Genomic DNA, 20105 nt, shown 5'->3' on the forward strand with positions numbered 1-20105 from the left:
CAACCCTATCAGAGATCAAACAAAATAAAAAATATGCAACAAGGTTATGTTGAAGTTAGTTTTTATCGTAGAAATTGAGGCAGTTGGCGCCTAGGGTTGCGACTCGACGATATAACATATCAAATAGACTTAGACTATCATAAATAAATCGGCTCAGATTTACACAGCTCTATTCCAAAATATAATTACTCCTTACTAATAAAAATAGATTTATCAGCTATTATGTACATGGTCACATATTGAATACTGTTTATTTGCTTATGACGAGTTAAGACTATTATGCTAAAGCAAGTTTGAAATAGGTAGGTTAGTCGCCACAGTATTGTTATAGTCAAATTTCAGTAAAAAAATACAGGATGACCGAGTGCAATTTGCGAGATTTACAATATCAAATAACAATATTGCACGAGGTTAAGGGTGAATAACTGTTGTGGTTATTAAATATATTTTAAGGCGAAGCATTTTCTTTATACAGCGACAAGGCACATATCAATTTCTCAAAAATGTATGTGACTTCCGCAAATTAAGCACTATTTACACTAGTCAGAATACTGCTTGACGAATTTAGACTCAGCTAAATGCATTACTTATCCAGCACTCAGACAGTGTAAATGTTACTTTAAACATGTATTTTAATACACATAGAGCGTGCTAGCCTCTAAAAGCACACATAGCATGTAGGTATATTGATAACAATGATAACTATAATGTAAATTTAAATAATTAGTACTAAACAATATTATAGCACTATTTTAAACTGGGTTTTGAAAAAGTGGCAGTGGTTAAATTATTATATACATTTTAACATTCTGTACATTACCAGCAACATATTATTATATTAAATTTATGTTTATCTTTCTATATCCTGATCTACCAAGTGAGATAACTAACCCATGGTATACAAAATACAGCATAGCAATATTGAAATGTTAAAACTACATTGTACATAACAGGTAAAGACATACAGCCAGGTATGAAGACCTAGGATTATCCTCCAGTGTTATTTCTTTAATATTAGTAAGGAGACAATTAGTTGTAGACAATAAGTTCCTGTACAAAACAGGGATGTCAAGCCAGCCTAATTTACCGATATAACAAATGACAGAAATCTCTAAAGTTAACCAAAGTTATAAAAAAATCGTCAATTTCTTTTTACCATCGAATCCTCATTGTCATTTGTTACAAAGGTGAAAGAAGCGCCTGACTGAGCAGCCAATATCATTTCACTAAATTATATGAACACTCAAAAGGAATGAGACTAGGTCACTTTATTAGAAAATGTCCATAGGAGATAACCCGTTTCCATTATTCTTGAGCGTGTTGTTACTGATTATGCTGTAACTGTATGGCATGCCAGAAACATTGCTTTAACTTGCAAAAGCCCAAAATTTTACATCACCAACATAATAAATGTTGAATTTGTTTCAGGGATAATGCAGATTCTTGCTTTTCAGGCAAAGCAATCTAGCTATACTATACTAGATGCCCATCTACCCAATATAATCTAGAAATACTAACAGTCATATAAATTAAGTTGTGAATAGAAACTTTAAGGGTTGTAATACCTACATTGTAAGCCTATAGGAACCAACGTTCTGGATATACATTCCCTTATGGTAAATTTAAAACTAATTCATTGCTCAAATGGCTAGTCAGAAGCACAATCGACGTTTTAAAACCGTATATTGATTGATCATAAACATGCAAGTTTGCAATACCGCTTTTGTCAACATACAGTTTATATATTGCGGTATTAGACAATTTTTAAGTCTATTTCACATGTTTAAATCCAAAAGCTATGCTAATTGCACTACAAGTATATTAATATAAAATTGGCAGTTCAGCTAAACTTTTCTATTTGCCTAATATTTCATCTTCTTGACTGATTGCGAATAAAATGTAAATGCTAATTCGGAACACCACAAACTTTTAATGTTTGCAAATTAAGTTGAAACTATTCAATATAATTTTTAGATCAGATCTCATTTTTAAGAGATTGAAAGTGGAAAAGACAAAAAAGAAAGAGACACGCAGATTTGATTATGTAGAACTGCGATTTTCCATTACAATTTTACTAATACATAGTTTATTACTTAGAACTTTAAAATTTATAGTCTAGTTTGTGAAGCTGAACCTAAATAAACATTGTAACATTTTAATTCAATTTGTTCTTATTAAATTTGTGAGTAAATTCGTTTAAACCTACTTGTGATGCCCAAGCATTGAGTTTTAAAACCTAGAAATACATTACACAATAAATATATTAATATGCTCTATTTAACGAACAGTATTCTAGAGATTTTTAATTTTCATTTAACTAAACACATATTGCCCGATACAACAATTCTGCGTAATATCAGTTCCAAACTAAAGTTCGTTTTTTTTTCAGCATTAGAAAAAAACTACGCGATCTAGTCGTGTCTTTTAATTGAAAAACGCTTTTTAAAAATCAGTAACTATCACTTATGAAAGCAAAATGTAAATAATCTTATATGATTCATAATTGTTCAATATTTGCCGTGACTTATTTACTAGTGTTTTTCAATAAAAAGACACGTCCAGATTGTTTACCTTTTTTCTAATGCTAAAAAAAACGAACTATAACTTATTAAATATTTACAAGAACTGTAAGAACTCTAAATAAACTCACGTACAAAACAAAACTCGATACAATCTACATTTTTCGTATGAAATAAGTAAAAATTAATTTCAGTCTTCTATTAAATAGTATCATCGCAGACGCTATAAGATCTGATTTAGAATAAGAGGAGTATGATACAATTTGTACAACTTATTGAAAATTGACAATGTCTAATGATATATTGATATAGCTATATCTTTAATCACTGGTGAGAATAAAGGTAAAACACTCATCCATACGCCATATACAAAGTGATATCTATATTCTGGATCCTTTATATTCAAAAATTATAAATCAATTTCAAAATCTAATTTACCTAATGTCCGAGCCCAAGTTTACCAATGTGGTAATATGCATCACTTATATGGCGTACTTGAGACCTGTGGTACCTTCCACCTTTTCCGTAAAATAGTCCGCATATACACTTAGGAAGCCCCATCACTTGTCTAGTCCGTTACAGTCACTATCTTCCGAATCTGTCCTTTTCCAACACTAGGCACTTGCTTATAGGTAAGCATAGGATATTCACTTAGAAAAATTATTGCTATTAACACAAATACACTCTCAAAATTTTCTGATGGACAAACCAAAATCTGTCCCTTACATATCTGCTTCAGCCCAACCAATTACAATTCTTTTTGTTTAATCTGTGTATGTATTCTTTTCTCTGCTCATGTCAATTGGTTTAGAACTTTACTGTCATCAGGTTTTTAGATGCATTTCGGGACTCATGTACTGACATATTTGTTTATATAATTGTGCTAAATGTTGTTTCCTCAGTATATAAAAGAAGACAAATGCATGACACGCTCCTTTCTTAGTGAATGCGGTATCCATTATGAAATAACTTGTATATCAACTGTTATATATTGATGTCAACGGAGGCCCTTTTCAATCTTCGGTAAGAAGAATTATTCAAGTCGACGTATCTTTACGACGGCTCCACTAAATCTGGTTTTGTCCAGCCGGGTCCGACAAATATTCGCACTTATCAGTCAGCGGAGGCCCCTTTTCATAGATATTTTATAGAACGACGTGTCTACCGGCTCCACACATAAGCCAACCAAATGTAAAGCGGTCGGCGTCATAGTGCGTTCCGTGGCCCTTTTATCCAACCAAAAGTATGGGTGTCGGCCCTCGCGGGTCCCCCCCCCCCCGGCCTAGTTGGCGCGGGCGCGCTTGGCGTGGGGGGCGTGGGGCGCGGGCGGCGCGTGCGCGGGGCGCGGCGCGTGCTGCGGCTCGTCGGCCGCCAGCCCCGAGCGCAGCATGTACTTGAACTGCGGCATGTGCTGCATCACGTCGCGGATCTGCACCAGCGCCATGCCGTTCTCGCCGGCGGCGGCGGATTTACACTTGCCCGAGTTGCGGAGGACTTGGAGTTGCGTTCTGGAAACGAGAGGGAGGTGTGAGTTACAATTTAGACTATCCACCATTCGAAAAAAATAAGTTATGAAGTGGCTTTCAGATGGTTTGTTAATCCGAGTTGGCCTCTCAGTTAGTAAATCCGAACCTCATTTTGAAGGTCAGTTAACAGTGTTGACGATCCTTTGTACCTTCAAACCCGAGATAAACGCACCATGATACTCTTCCGATATAAAAAAGAGTTAGAATAACTGGAGGAAATGAGTTTTCCTACTACTACAGAAAGCTTTAATCTTGAAGCCTAACCAAGGTGAGGTGTAACTCACAACAAAATCTGAGACATATATTCAAATATACTCACGAGTTGGGCCGGTAGAGGGTTAGGCCGAGCGCGTCAAGCATGGCGCGGCAGGTAGCGAGCTGAACTCGAGGGAAGAAGTGGCTGGCCAGGTCCGGAAGGGTCATCAGCAGTTCGGTGTACTGGTATGGCTTCGCGTTGATGCAGGGTACCATTGTGTTCTCCACCAGCGCTTTTTGAACCTGTAGATTGTACAAAATTGATAATGTTTTGTGTGGAGTAGACATTAACAGGGCTGACTGTGGCCATTAGGAGACACTGCTGACTTGAGTGCAGAAAAATATTATTTCTTAGTATACTCTGGCCAGTGCTATAAAAATTACAGTAAATTAAAATAAAACTATTTGTCAAATGACAGCTTCAAATGCCGAAAAAAAAATAGCTCACCCGCTGGTAAACTATAGCTGGTCAAGCAGATCTTGTCAGTAGAAAAAGGCGGCAAATTTGAAAAATGTAGGCGCGAAGGGATATCGTCCATAGAAAATTTGAATTTCGCGCCTTTTTTTACTGACAAGATCTGCTTGACCAGCTATACAATCAACGAAATAGAACATTCCGCCCACCAAATTAACGACGTTGGTAATAAGACAAAACGGCTATTTTTACGCAGATGCAAATTACGCGGATCTATTTTTTGATGTACATATTCCCATTTGTCCCTGCCGCCCCTGCCGGGCTCAGATGGGAATAAGCGCGTCATATAAAGCATTCCCATTTGTCCCCGTCTCCTGTATGGCGGCGGTCACGGGGGCGGGGACAAATGGGAATACACCAATTTGTGCGTAGCGTGTGCCGCTGTGGGCTTTAGTTTGAATGGTTGTACATATTTGCTTACCTTATACGGCGTATGGTTGCCAGTAATACTGATTTCTGTTATCGGCGTAAGCCGCTTGCGATTGTCCACGGCGTGAGAGGTTGAGTGGCCATTCATCGACCCGGTCACTTGCGGGGGTACACTGCAAATTATACTTTATTACTAACATGATTAAGATTATTTTTGTTAGTGCATTTTGGCATTTATTATGTCCTCAAAGTCGACTGTACAGATTTGCTTTGATGGATTAAGATAACTTCTAAGAAACCTTTTCTTTTTTTCCCTTGAAGTGTGAGTGAGTGAGTAAAGTTAGCCTCTATTTTGAGTGTCATTCAGTAGGTCAGTTCATTATAAAGGACTTTTACCATCCATCCATATATCATTCCATTAGTAGAGTTTTATATAGACTATCAAATTTCGTCAAAAATTTACCTTGCAACTTTCGGCAATATGAGTATGACAAAGTTATCGAAATCCAACATAAAATACAGAATTAAAGAAAAAAAATTGGAGATAATTTCTAGTTGAAAATAATGACATTGATCTATTTGAGAAGACATTATTAATATTTACCGCCCAAGTATGAATCGACTATTTTGGATTTGACCTCTAGACATGTTCTGACATTCAGATAACCGTATTGCCAAATGACATTAGAAAAGATCGTGCTATAAATAATAATAATAAAAAAAAACACAAAATATTAACCTTGTCTATTGTAGACATTTCAGTGTCAAGACAATGGCGAATGGATAGTATTTAAGAACAGCCTGTGGTCTAGATCTAAATCATCTGACATTCAAATTGAAAACACTATTGTTTATTAATAAAATGAGGTTCTGTCTATTTCTCATAAATCATAATATAAACAAATGATATAATATCATGTAGGTATTTATAATGATGCAATATGACATGAGTTTTCATGTTATTATTGTATTCGGATAAGTTTATGATATTTTTTATAGAAAATGTACGATTGCGTCATTTCATCTCTACATAACTTGCGCTAAAACATACATGGCGCGATATAAAATCGAATGACGTAAATATATTATCATGAAAGTGATGTGTATAAAGTACAAAGGTTGAAACTTTAAACATGTAATTAGGTCATTGAAGCAAAAAAAAACCTATTACTTAGCCATTTGTAAAAAAGGGGCTCAGTCATAAAGATTAAATGTGGCTTGATCCATGAAAAGGGACCTTATTGTCGATGGCGCTTACGCCATTACTGACGATGCTCCGATATAAATACAATGCCGTGCGACGCTGTGCGGCGTAAGCACCATCGACAAAAAGGTCCCTTTTCATAGATAATGCCCCAAAGTACAGCATAACTCAATCGTTATTTTTTTGAGCTAAACAATCTTTAATAAGTACGTACTCAATATCGTGCCATGAATCAGTTTTAGCCCTAAGTGTGTGAGAGAGAACGCAACCGTCACATTAACACAGGCTGTCCCTATACAGGGTGGCTAAAAAATAACTGCATACCCGTTGCCAGGGAGGTTTTAGGATTATACTGAGCAACTTTTACTATGGGACCAACCCCGAAATCGCGAAAAAAAATTTGGCTGTTTCATACATTTTGGCTGGTCCATTTTCTATGGGAGGGTATTTTTTTTCGCGTATTCGGGGTTGGTCCCATAATAAAAGTTGCTCAGTATAATCCCAAAACCTCCCTAGCAACAGGAATGCAGTTATTATTAGCCAACCTGTATAGTAGCGCTACATAAATGTATAGAATGCTCACTTCATAGTAGAGGTGTTGGCCGTGCTCCTCACGAGAGGCGGCGGCGGTTGTTGTCCCATCGCCATTGTTATTGCACTGTTCGGAAACTGGAATAAATCATAAAAACAAACATATTTTCAACCGACTACAAAAAAGTTTGTTGTAATAAATAGATCTAAAATAAAATACTGGAACTTCAGTTGTAATAATGTTTTACTAACAAGTTAGTTTTTTACTTGACATGGAAAAGGAGTAAACTGTTTTATAAGTAAATAAATACATTGTGCAATGAAACTAGAAATTGTTGATACAATTATTACCATGCAGAAATAAAATAATAAAAACAAATAAAGAGTGATAGACGATGCATAATTTCTGATAATCACATGTAAGTAACATTTAATAGGGTAAACGTACCTATTTGTTGGCACGCCCTCCATCTAGGATAAAGTTCTTTTCACGCCGTAATGGTGATCAACTGATCATCCTTCAAAAAATAGGCACCTAACGTTTTTATTTAGTACCGAACAATGGTGTCAATAAATAGGCAGTTTACCCTATTATTGGATACCCTTATATAGTTTATTTATTTAAATGTAATAAACCCTGACGTTACAAATCTGGAACAGCCTAAGCCGCTCATTTCTTATTTGCCAGCCAAATAACAACCTTGTAGTTTTAACTTTAGACTTGAATTTTGTTTGTCTTTGCTGAGTTGCTGACCCGATATAGCGTCGATGTCGATTCCCTAATTACACATTAGCTCTAACAACTGTTTGAGAAACCGCCTAAAAACGTAGTGGATGAAACGCAACGTAACCGCGAGTAGTTACGAAAATAAACGTTTTTCGGTTACCATTTCCGGTTCCTGAACTCAGTTACGACATAGCACCGATAAAAGAAAATATCGCAACTTATGACATTGCTACATGGATTGCGACAGCGTTATGTAACTTTTAAAATAATCTTCCTGTATAATATTTGAACATTAAAAACAATTTAAAAAATTATATAACCTATTACATAATTCTAATTTGCGTCGTCTGTAAGAGATCGCATTATAAGACCGTCTGGAGGCAGTATTTAACTATACTTTTGAACCGATTTCAACAAAGCAAAACAGATTATTATTTTAATTGATTTTTCAGCCTTCGTGTCTTGTATTGTTTAACTTAATTGCTTTACAAAATAACTATTTTTTTTCCTCGTTCGTTTACTTTACACGGACGTCACTGGAAAACTATCTATTCGTCATCACATTACGTCAAATGACGTCGATTCTAGGAATTACAACCGCAATTCAATCATCAAACATCGACATCTAAGCTGCTATTTCATGATTCAAAGACGGACCCTATTCCTCTGAAACCGTTTCGGAAATAACTAACTGGACGGATCTTGGCCTAACTTACAATGTCAGGAGCAAAACCTTAACGTCTTGGCCACAACATTACGCAGTGGCGAGGCCGAGACCATTGCGTGAGATTGAGACGCCGCGATCCAACCTCTCGCTCCCACTTATGGCAAGAGACAGGATTGTAATATTCTACCTGAACATTTCTGTAATATTCTACCTGAACATTTCGTTGGTGCTGCTGCTGCGCGCGGTGCTGCGGCATGGCGGCCGCGGCGGCGGCGATTGCCGCGTTGCTGTAGCGCGCTGCTGCTTGCGCTTGAGCGGCAACTTGCGCCTGCACACAAAAGGATTGTGATAAAGCCTTTTGAAATAAGATTTTCCCACTCCCGAAAATATTGACGATATTTAATAAGTCAAGAAATTTATTAAACCTTTCGTCTTCTTCAGTAACAGTCGCTAAGCAATTTAAACCAGTTATACTATGGAAGGATGCCGCCTGCGTACGGCTTCGAAAGAGCCGGCACCTTTATTTCGCGCACCGGGCGCCAACCGATTGAGTTCAATCAATCTATGACCGCTCACTCGTCTCTCCGTTGTCCATGGACATTCAAGTCCCCTGGTTTTTGGGGAGTGTTAAAACTTTTTATAATAAAAATTTCCCATTTGCAGAAATAAATGCTAACCTGAGCCAGCCTCAGCACCTGCTGCGTCTGAGCCTGCGTGAGTGTCCCAGGCAGACTCCACCCACTAGCCAACGCCTGCACCGCCGCCGCAGATATACCCGCGTGCGGCATCTGCATAGATGACGGCGCATGGCGCTGAGCGTTAGGCCTCCGGCCTCGGGTGGAGGCGCCCGAGAGGCCGACGCCGGCGCCTTGCGCGACTACGCCTGGGGGCGGCGCTGGGGGCGCTCGTGTCCATTGGCCTCCGCTTCCTATTGAACCTGGAAGAATAAGGGTAAATGTGATTTCAAATTACCAACATACTACCTCTATTTAAGTGTAAGACCGCCTTTCTTTCGGGAAATGTCTTTGTCTATTATGACATTTGTAAAGATACTTTCAGATCTGGCGACACCAAGTTGTTTGTAAGAGGCTGCTCGCGGGCGTTTCATATTACGATGTGCTGCACGCGTGCAATACGCGTGTTATTTGGAAATGGAGCGCTAACGGCGCATATGCCAGATCTGGGCCTACCGCGAAAACGAAGTTCCGTTATCTGCCTCTCTATCGCACTTGCGGAGTCGAGCGATAGAGGCAGATAAAGAAACTTCATTTTCACATCATGGACACATCTTCACCTTCAGATCAGACTAGTAAACCGCGTTGCAAGTATTACACTGGTTGTAAATCATATCATTTGACGCTTTGATACAAACAGCAACACTCCTAACTGTACATCGGTGGACCTTATTACAAAAGGCATAAGGTCCACCGATGTACAGTTAACAGTGTGGGCGATGGTACAAATATTTGATGTACTAACTAACTGGTTTCTCTGTCTGTAGCAGGCGTGGCTCACTCCGCGATTTCGTCGCTTTGCTACAGGTAGCTAAAAGTACATCCGTTCCACACCAATTTTGGTGGCTAGCCATAAGCCGCGCGTGGCGCTGTCGCCACCTAGCGGCCATATCTGTCCTGATCGTAACAGACGCGTTTTGTTAGAGAGTGAGTCTTCTGTACCTAGTACTATTATTTATTCTGTGTCTGTAGTAAGATTTTCGCAATGTCAGTTTATATAAAATAATATTTTGCGATGCCGAAGTTTTTTTGCAAGAGCAATGGCGGCCTTGAGACAATAAAATGAAGTGTACTTTCAATACACTATACCAAATCTTGCATGAATAACATTAATTATAATATATTATATCTATCGTCAGCGAATCATATCAACATGTAAGTTACATAACTTCGTGTATTTATAATTTTGCATGCACGCATTAACATACTATACTATAAGTACTATAACCAAGGAGTTATTAATAGTAGAAGAGGTAAGTGTAAGAAACATTCGTGCTTCGAACTTGACAGCTGATATAGATGGCCCTCCATGGCTCCGCACAATTTGCGGTAATCATCAAAAGTTGACGTTTGACAATTGAGTTACCATCTTTGATCTTACTACAAAACATGGCGCCGTATAGCGCCATCTAGCGACTTTTAAACTCGTGGACATAGTTTTTCATAGACTTTACACCTCTTCTACAACAAATAACTCTAGACTGCTATAAATTACTTAAGGCTTCGTCACACAGGCGCATTTCCGGGCGGCGCCGCTTTTACATATAAAACGCTCACGCTCCGCTCACGCCCGGCCGGAAAACGCGCCTGTGTGACGGAACCTTTACTCTTTCAAGCCATTCATGCAAGTAATAATAAATCGTAAAATTTGAGTGATAGGTATGTATAGATAAAATTCTTTCAACTGAGCTTGTTCACTTACCTGTACTAACAATGGCATTGTTCTATTACAATCCTATTATCTGCTTTTGTTCTCGTAGGCGCCAACCAATTTACTTACAAAATAAGTTAGAAGTACATTGCATGTATATTTAATTCTAAACCTTATTTCTTGTTGAATGGGGTTAAAATGGTCTAAAAAGATAATATCATATTCAATCTTTTGGAAAGTCACATGCACCTTAGCCACGACAGGTGTCGATGGTTGTTAAATGCAAAAAAAGTTGGGTTAGCCATTATTTAGTTAGTGTATTTTGTAGTCTATTGTTTCAAGAAATAGAGTCGTTAATCTATACTAACATTTCAAGGCGGCTATAATCTGCTTTTACTACGAGGGGATTATCCTAATTTGTGGTTTACCACTCGATGGTATTGTATTCTTGAGACTCTTTGAGTATAAACTAGCTCAGATCGCTTGATTCACACTATAAAAGGCCAGAGGTTGTCCTAGCGGGTAGGGCCTGCAATGCTGGGCATTGGGATAACCGATAGACCCTAGGATCTATGGCTCAGAAAATGATTTCATTTGAATAAATCCTCCTATTCTATCCCGTCGCATCGCAAAAAACGTGAAGTAAGAAATGGTACAGTAACCGTCAATACTTGTCAACCTACAATAGGGGGCGTGCATGAACTATAGCCACTATAGGGGGCAGCATAGGAGCCGTCAGATTTTTGGCGCGAGGCAAGACAAGATGGCAGAACCTGCTATGCACAAGGAAACGTACCTACGAGAACGGTAGATGGTAGCACTTGCTTTGGCATATTACATGTGCACATGTTTCCGATTCAGGCCACAAGTTGGCAGGCCCTCCAATCCGCACGGTCCCTATGTAGGTAGGTACTTAAACTGTCACATTGGTAAAATAGGGGCCAGTAAGTGATAGCAAGCCATCATACTCGTAACTAGGTAATAGAAACCGTAATCCATCACTAAAGTTGAAGCGGACAAGTCCATGACCTCTTTAAAGAGAATTGTAAGGACATTCGCGCAAAATATGTATAACTTGTATAAGTCAAACCAAAAGGGACGCAGCTGTTATAATATAAGGGTATACACCGGTAATATAATCATGTTACTATCCTATTCTAACAGATAACTGCATCCCTTTCAGCTGTCTTATATTCGTCGTGTCTATTATTTGCCGTGTAGCCCTAACATTTCTTTCTTCGTTCTCATCAGGGCCATCAAGCATATAAAGGTGTGTTAAAGATTTATAATTACGCTGCAAAAAGTTCCTCAACATTATTGTATAGTTAGCAGCAAAATTTGCTTGTCTTTAGGCAGTGTGATCAGGCCTTTAAACGAAGGTCAAAGCGCTTGTCAACATAATACCTATAACTGAGACTTAGGCCTTACGCATCAATGTGGAAGCGTGGTGATTACAATTATGAGTAAATAGATACTTTTTCTCGGTTTCGTTAAACATAAATCTTCACTCCGCACTTCAAAATAGCGAGTCTATTTTACGAAATTTTGGAGCGCGTGGCCTTTACCGGTCGGATGGAAAAAATTCAAAAAAATACACGTGAGGTTATGTGGCCAAAAATCTCACCAAATATCACCAAGGGGGAGGGGGGTCAAAAAGTAGACGAAAACGCCTCGCGTGATTTGTGCACAAACCCTATTCTGTTCCGTGAGTAGATATTATATAATGTCTTGACCTTAATAAGTGGAAAAATCTCTCACAAACCGTGCAAAATGGCGACGGAGGCTTAATAAAGTGCAGTGACCTTCTTTTTCCTTTTAGCCTTGTTCTCAATTATTTTGGGGTCAACTGTTGAGGTGGGTTTAGACTTGAGGTAAATAGATAATAAAAACTTTTAGTCATGACGGATTGACAACACTGTCCGTTAGGGTCTGTAACGGCCGTTTAGCGTGGGAAACTTTAATGGCCAGCAGCACCGGGGGTGCGAAACTCCTCCCTTCGGGCAAACTCGGCTCCGCTCGGCTCAGCATTGCTCCGAGCAATTATTAGGGTTGACACAATTTGACGTCCCTTTGCGTGCACGACCACAGATAAGGTAATGGCTTGAATTTTGACAACCCTAAATAGCCGAAAGGGATAGTGCCATGCATAATTATATTAGAAAGGGAGAGCATGATTCGACCCTGAACCGCTGTCAAACTTCGGTTTTATAGGAAATTTCCTTTCTGTACGGCAGTACTATTATTTATTCTGTGGCAGCACGCTGGGTGTCGTGCGCGTGCGGTAAAATTGGAGCCGCAGCCGGTGTGGTATTCCACCTGTCCAATGTGTATTTTGTCTCACATTTTGCTTAATGAGAGAGTGAGACGCAATGACATTGGACCAAGATATTGGACAGATGGAATACCACCCTAAGTATCTGTATATTAAATGTATTAAATCGCGCACGTTCAAGTCTACGCACACATATCCGGTGTGTACATGCCTTTAACGGCCTCCTGGTCTAGTCGATATTGGCCTTGCGAGCTTGCCTACGAAGCAGGATCTCCCGAGTCCCGGGTTCGAATGCTGGTACGACCACTATTTGTGTATTTATCACAGATAGTTAATTTTTCGCTACGGATGTTTTCTATGTATTTAAGACATTTAAGTATTTTAACTAAAATAGCCCTGCAAATATACCTAGTCTCTTCACTAAGTTGCGTTCCTCATCATAGCTGTAGATGGCGCTGTTGACGTCAACTTTCCGTCCTTCCGTTTTAACTCACTAGATGGCGTTACGATGTAAAGCAAAGATATTGTCGAGCTGCCGACGATGGCATGGTAGTGTTAGTAGTGAGTCTGGCAAGCCAACTTTGTTGATAAAGGCGGCAAATTTGAAAAAACCGGTCAAGTGCGAGTTCGTTTAACTCGCGCACCGAGGATCGCGCACCCCTCCTTTATCGCCGAAACTACTGGGTCTAAAATTTTGAAAAAAAATACACAAAATAGTTCTTTACAGCTTGGCAAAAAAGAGTAGAAATTAATAAGTGGCAGCACTGTAGTGTCGTCCCTTTCAAACCAATTTATTATATAATAAATTGGTTTGAAAGGGACGACACTACAGTGTTGCCACTTTTGAATTTCTACTCTTTTTTGCCAAGCTGTACCTATTAGATTACAGGAAAACCTATTAGATATGTGCAGTCAAGCGTGAGTCGAACTAAATTACTTAGTTTTTGATCCAGCCCCTACGGGTTTTTTAAAGACATTTCATTCACGTTCCACATAAAAAATATATTGTTAAAAATTGGGTAAACGGAACCCTTGGAACGCGAGTCCGACTTGCACTTGACCGGTTTTTGTTTTATTTGAAAGAAACTGTTTTAGTGTAATCTCATAGAAACACGTTGTCCTCTCTGATATATCTGAGATGGCGACCGAACCCTTTGCCCATATTATTTCATTGTAGTTTAATGCCTGTGACAACGGTTAAGTTTTTGAACCATAAACATTTTCAGTAGATATTTAGAAGATAGTTTGTTTTGGTGACAATTTTTTCCTGTAGTTAAGGCAAGAAGTGTGTTATTTCTTTAGAGATGAATACTTTGGAAAGCTAGCTTTTAAATCACCTGTTTGAATTTTAAAACGAATGTAGAGCAGTGCTATAGCATATTTTTTTTTTAAAAAAAGCTTATAGGCATTATAAACCATGGGGGAACTGGTGCATAGGTAAATATGCAAATTTACATTCATTATTGACCTGCTAGCTGCTAGGGGTTAACCTGTTTGTTATAAATTGCAAATAAATTATACATCAATATGTAGAGCATAGCATAAATATTTAAACAAAGATTAAAATTTAATACATTATTTCATGCAACTTTAATTAACTTAACAAAGTAATTATAAATAATTTTGCACACAAAAAATTTAATTAAAATGAATAAAGGCTGCATGGCGGAATGAAGGTTGAGTTGACTGATAGAGAGGACAGAATATCGAAATTGGGTCTATTTACAGAGTTCAGGCTTGAAAACAATTGCCCAGAAACCTTTAAACCCTGCACTCACAGATAGCTGGACTTCACGAGATATAAACTTGAAGACATTTGAATTTAAAATAGAAGTCCCGATGGTCCCGGTCCCGGGTTCGAATCCTGGTAAGGGCATTTATTTGTATGATGATATAGATATTTGTTCCTGAGTCATGGTTGTTTTCTATGTATTTAAGTATTTATATATTATATATATCGTTGTCTGAGTACCCACAACACAGGCCTTCTTGAGCTTACCGTGGGGCTTAGTCAATTTGTGTAAAAATGTCCTATAATATTTATTTATTTATTTAATTACATGAAGTTCTAATTTCTTTATATTTTCTCGAGTTATCAATCTAACGAGGGTTTAACGGCCTCCTAGCCTAGTCGGTAGTGACCCTGCCTATGAAGCAGGAGGTCCCGGGTTCGAATCCTGGTAGGGGCATTTATTTGTGTGATCATCACTTCTGTTCTCGAGTTATGGATGCTTTCTATGTATATAAGTATTGTGTATATTGTATATATAGTCGTCTAGTACCCTCAACACAAGCCTTATTGAGTTTACTGTGGGACTAAGTTGATCACGATCAGTGTAAAATTGTCCTATAATATTATTTTTTTTTATTTATCAACTTGTTCCCGCAGTGTATGGAATTAAAATTATTAATTTTATCACAAAATTAATAGGATAATTGAAGTATTATTGATTGAATTATTTATAATTTATTTACTCATCAAATAATTTTAATTTAAACATAAATATTGCCTCCATACATTCTGTGGAGTGGCGGGAGTGTGCATTAGAGAGAGACAAGTGGCGGGAAAGAGGGGAGGCCTTTGCCCAGCAGTGGGATACACTAATAGGCTAAAGAAAAAAAATATATATATATATTGTATACATGCAAGTAGGTATTATTATAATATGCTACCCTAACAAGGTTATTATTAGATATTATAATAATCAACATACATAAATGTAACTCACCTTTAGCAGAAATGAGGAGCTGCGAGTCCACAACTTTGTTTGGCCAGTATTCTTCGAACTCCGTCCCCGGCGGGAAGTAGCTCTTGATATCTGACAGGCTTATCACTGAACAAGTTTCACTAGCAAACAGTTCATTCCGGATGCCTTGCACTTTACAGCAGAACTTCAGGTACGACAAGTCCCAACCCTTCAACTGGTCCGCTTTCAACTTGAGATTGTCCGTTTCACCTTCAAAATAAAACAAGGGCACAAACTTCTGTCCGTCTCTCACCGTGTACGGCACTACTGACTCTTTGTTTATTCTGATGAACCCGCACTTGTCTTTACTATTTGTTGTGCCTCTAAGTAACTTATTGTAACATACATCTAAGAAGTTATAAAATTCATAAGCGTCTGATAACCGAACCACAAGGTCCTTTTGTGTAAAGGCATCTCTACCAAACTGGCCATCACAATGCCTGCTGTTTATTTCGTTTAGAAGCCTCGCTTCTATCTCTGTTATGTAGTAACTCCTTATACAGGTGCAAGAGTAAATGTCTGCATGAAGGTAATTCAGGTACTTGTTTAATAATTTAATTTCTACCATTCTGACTGCCACGTATTTCTCTCCGGATCGGTAGATGTAGGGGATGTGACACTTTCCCAGCATGTCCCAGCCGAAATGGCCTTTCCAGCTGGCTTCGTCCGGAGCCGGGGTCTTCTTTTCGGGGTCCACGGGCGGCCGCGTGTCGGGCGGCGCGCCGGTCTTGCGGGTGAGGAAGTTGAGGATGCCCAGCTGACCACCGGCCCCGGGCGGCGCCGAGCCCATTGCGCCGGGGCCAGGCCGGGCCGCCGCCACCGACGCCGCTAGCGCCTTCGCCTTGTTCGCCTCCACCATCTTCGCCGCGAGCTCCCGAATCTCCGCCTCATCGGGCCGCTCGGTCTTCACCTTCACCATCGTCGTCTCTGACATTTTAGCGGCCGGTAAATCCCTCTAAATAAAAAGGACACTTTCCACTCTTCAAGCCCGCAAAAACTTCGTGCTACATCCTGCCGCACCGCGTTGACAAATCTCAGTCAACATCTACGTAAACAATCCGCGACGTACACTGATCACTTCACTATTATTTTGACAGTTAGGTAAAATACACATGTATTGATAATAACATTAATAACTAAATCACAGCCGCACACTGCTTGCACTATTTTATTTCTTTGAGTTCACTAAGGTCTCCGAGCGACGACCACCAGCCGACCGAACTTGTGCTGGAAAACAGAGTTTATCGCAACTAGGGGTGTTGAACTTTTGAAAACCACTTTTCCGTCGACTCAAGAATCGAGGTAAATAAAATTTGGCAAGTTTTTTAAAGTCAATCCCCCGAAAAATATTATTTCATCCACGCTGTGGTAGGTAGGGAACATGAAACCCAAATTTTGTGTTCACGAGGGAAATGCCCAATACCGTTGTGAAGTCTCGGGGGGAGTGCCGATTAATTCCGTACATTTTTCACCTTTTGGTGACTCAGAAGCAACAAAATGGCCGCCGTCGAGGCTTTGTTGGCCAATCAGGGACCAGCTGGTGGTCATACATAACTGCAAAACTTCCCGTTGATGACGTAGCGGCACTCCCCACGAGACTTGTTCTCAAGGTCTTTTCATTTAGTTCCTTAATTTACGAATCTATTTATAGATTAAAACGGCTTAAAAGTCATTAAAAACCTTACATAAATAATTTAAAAAATATATATTAAAAACTTTGACACTAAAACAACGCTTAAATGCAAGAGAAACCTCAAAACTATCTAGTTCAGTAATAATAAAATTTATGAATGTACTTTTACAAAGTAGTCACCACATCAAGTCTCGGGAGGGTGATCGCTTGTTGATAAGTCTGTGCCTACGCAACGAAGTTATCAAAAATGAACTTTATATCGAGTGTGGTAAGGTGCACGTGGTAAGGAGCGGTGTTAGATTTGAACTTTACGTACTAGATGTACCGAGACTTGCCGACGCGCGCATTCCTTGAACAATAATTCCCAGCATGTGTGAGCGAGATGGCAACTACTAAAAAGTAGATGTCAAATGTTTAGGTATTATACTATGAACGTAAAGAGAACGTAGGTAGGTATATAATGCAATTACAAGCTTACGTAAGCACTTTAACCTACTTTATCAGTGGGTACCTCCTAGCCTAGCGGTTTTTGGCTTTTTTTTTCATTTTAATTATTAGGCTAATTGCGCCAAAAGTTGGTAAAAGTTTAAAAAGTTCTTAATTAAAGTTTTTTTGTAAATTTAGGGGTCCGTAAAAACCCCCACTTAAAACTTCTTAAAACCCCCACTATTGTTTTTGTGGTTAAAACAGCATTTAGTTATTTTTTTGTTTTATACTGTGATATTATACAGTTAGTTTAGGGTTCCGTTGGTACGAGTATGGGTGCTGCTGGCCACTCGTAGAAGTCCACGGCCATGACATGCCACGTTTTAACATCACCATAAAACAGAAAGAGTATGGGAAGAGTTAGTTTCGTGTTTTAGGGTTACGTAGAATATAATGACCAAGTACCTACTTACTTTAGTCTGCGTTTGTTTCCTAACTATTGTTAATTTCTGTTCCAGGTAAATGAGTACGTATGATTTGGATCATAGAAGAATTTTCGTGGTTTCATCTCACCAGGAAGAGTCATCAATCCAACTCTGGTAATCTTACTTAAGGTTTATTCTTACAATCGAATAATAGTCTGCTCGAGAAACTGAAAACGGTGAAAAATAGAGATATTACTACTCCTAAAAATACGTGTGATACCTCATTAGCTTTGTCATGATGCCTAGAAAAATGTATTCGAAGCGTGTATTAGCACACAAAAAATATCAAAAGTTATAAACAAAAAAAGGGGGGAAAAGTAGATATTTTTTATTTCCCCAATATCTCAAAAAGTATTCATATTTAAGACACTAAAAATAATATTATAAAAGAGGAGGATATTTCCAATAAAACATTCCATAGTTGCAGAACTGTATCTCCATTATTTATACTTTTTATTCAACGCTGAACGCAGCCCTCCGCTCCTCATTTTCGGGAAACGCGCGCGGCGTGAAAAAGCGATTACGTAACATTAAATATAATTCTAAAGGTATTAAATATTCATTGAAAATTAAAAAAATATATATGTGTATTTAAAACAATACAACAAATGTACTACTTGTAGAAATTTATCTTAAAGTAATTTTTTCAACAAGTAAGGCAATTGTTAATTAACAAAATTTTCTCGAACTTCCTGCTTTATTGAAAACGAAAAAAAATCTATAAATAACTATTGTAAAATTCTGTCGCTTTCTAGAGCCCTTCTCATATTCATGCTTAATAAGATCATGTTATAAAAGCTATGAAAAAATTTATAGGTAATAATATTGTTTTATATTTTACAATTTTACCTTTTTCGTTATTTTTTTCAATTTTCTATGTTATTCTAAAACTTATTTTAAGCAAAGTATCAACTTCATTAAAACTTTTATAATGTGATCTTATCAAGCATCTACATATATGAGAAGGGCTCTAGAAAGCGACAAAATTTTACAATAGTTATTTATAGATTTTATTTCGTTTTCAATAAAGAAGGAAGTTCGAGATTTTTTTTTCAATAAACAATTACCTAACTTTTAATTTTTAACAAGCAGAAACGTCTGCGAACGATGCTATTAAGCTTAGAATAAATTTAAAAGTGGAAAAATTACTGTCTTGGGTGATACTTGAACTCACGGCCTCTGGATCGATACTCCAGCGCTCTGCCATCTGAGCCAGCAAGACCTCATACAAAAAAAATTTACCTAACTTGTTGAAAAAATAACTTCAAGATAAATGTATACAAGTAGTACATTTGTTGAATGTTTTAAATACACCATAATTTTTAATGAATATTGAAAATTATATTTAATGTTACGTAATCACTTTTTAACGCCACGCCGCGCGCGTTTCTCGAAAATGAGGCGCAGAGGGCTGCGTTCAGCGTTGAATAAAAAGTATTAATAATGGAGATACAGTTCTGCAAGTATGGAATGTTTTATTGAAAATATCTTCCTCTTTTTAGTATTAATTTTGGTTTCTTAAATATTAATACTTTTTGAGATATTGGGGAAATAAAAATATCTACTTGTTTCCCCCTTTGTTTATATTTTTTTTTTTTTTTTAGTTTCTCGAGCCGACTATAGAGTGAAATCGGCGAGCCAAAATGGCGTTTGCATCTTCACTGCCTACTTAATTTCAACAGACTGGCAAAAAAATATTCACGTCTGGACTGGCCTTAAGACTTCCTAAATACAACTGCAAATTAAGCGAACAGTGTAGGGGCTAGGACACACCCTTGTTTCACCCCACAGGTAATAAAAAAAACCTGAGCTACTTACATTAAATCAACAATTTTTAACCATTTTTCCTAAATTGTTTTTATTTTTAAACTGTTTTTATACATT

At 38.0% G+C, this 20105-nt stretch overlaps 1 protein-coding gene across 1 annotated transcript; it reads right to left on the reverse strand.

Annotated features, from left to right (window-relative positions):
- Positions 1 to 3797: 3797 nt before the first annotated feature.
- On the reverse strand, positions 3798 to 17372 carry LOC134798791 (uncharacterized). Its single transcript, XM_063771174.1, has 7 exons — positions 15660 to 17372; positions 8951 to 9210; positions 8485 to 8601; positions 6932 to 7017; positions 5197 to 5317; positions 4365 to 4543; positions 3798 to 4027 (listed from the first exon to the last, which is right to left on the reverse strand). Exons 1-7 carry the CDS (start codon positions 16609 to 16611, stop codon positions 3802 to 3804), a joined length of 1941 nt encoding a protein of 646 aa, XP_063627244.1. The 5' UTR covers positions 16612 to 17372; the 3' UTR covers positions 3798 to 3801.
- Positions 17373 to 20105: the final 2733 nt, after the last annotated feature.

Source organism: Cydia splendana, chromosome 17 (genome assembly GCF_910591565.1).
Source record: "Cydia splendana chromosome 17, ilCydSple1.2, whole genome shotgun sequence".
Lineage (NCBI taxonomy): Eukaryota > Metazoa > Arthropoda > Insecta > Lepidoptera > Tortricidae > Cydia > Cydia splendana.

Coding starts and splice junctions, on each gene's coding strand:
- LOC134798791 (XM_063771174.1), bottom strand. CDS start 16,611: ATGTCAGAGACGACGATGGTGAAGGTGAAGACCGAGCGGCCCGATGAG. Junction 9,211..15,659: donor GCTCCTCATTTCTGCTAAAG/GTGAGTTACATT, acceptor TTATTCTTCCAG/GTTCAATAGGAAGCGGAGGC. Junction 4,028..4,364: donor ACCCTCTACCGGCCCAACTC/GTGAGTATATTT, acceptor TCTCGTTTCCAG/AACGCAACTCCAAGTCCTCC.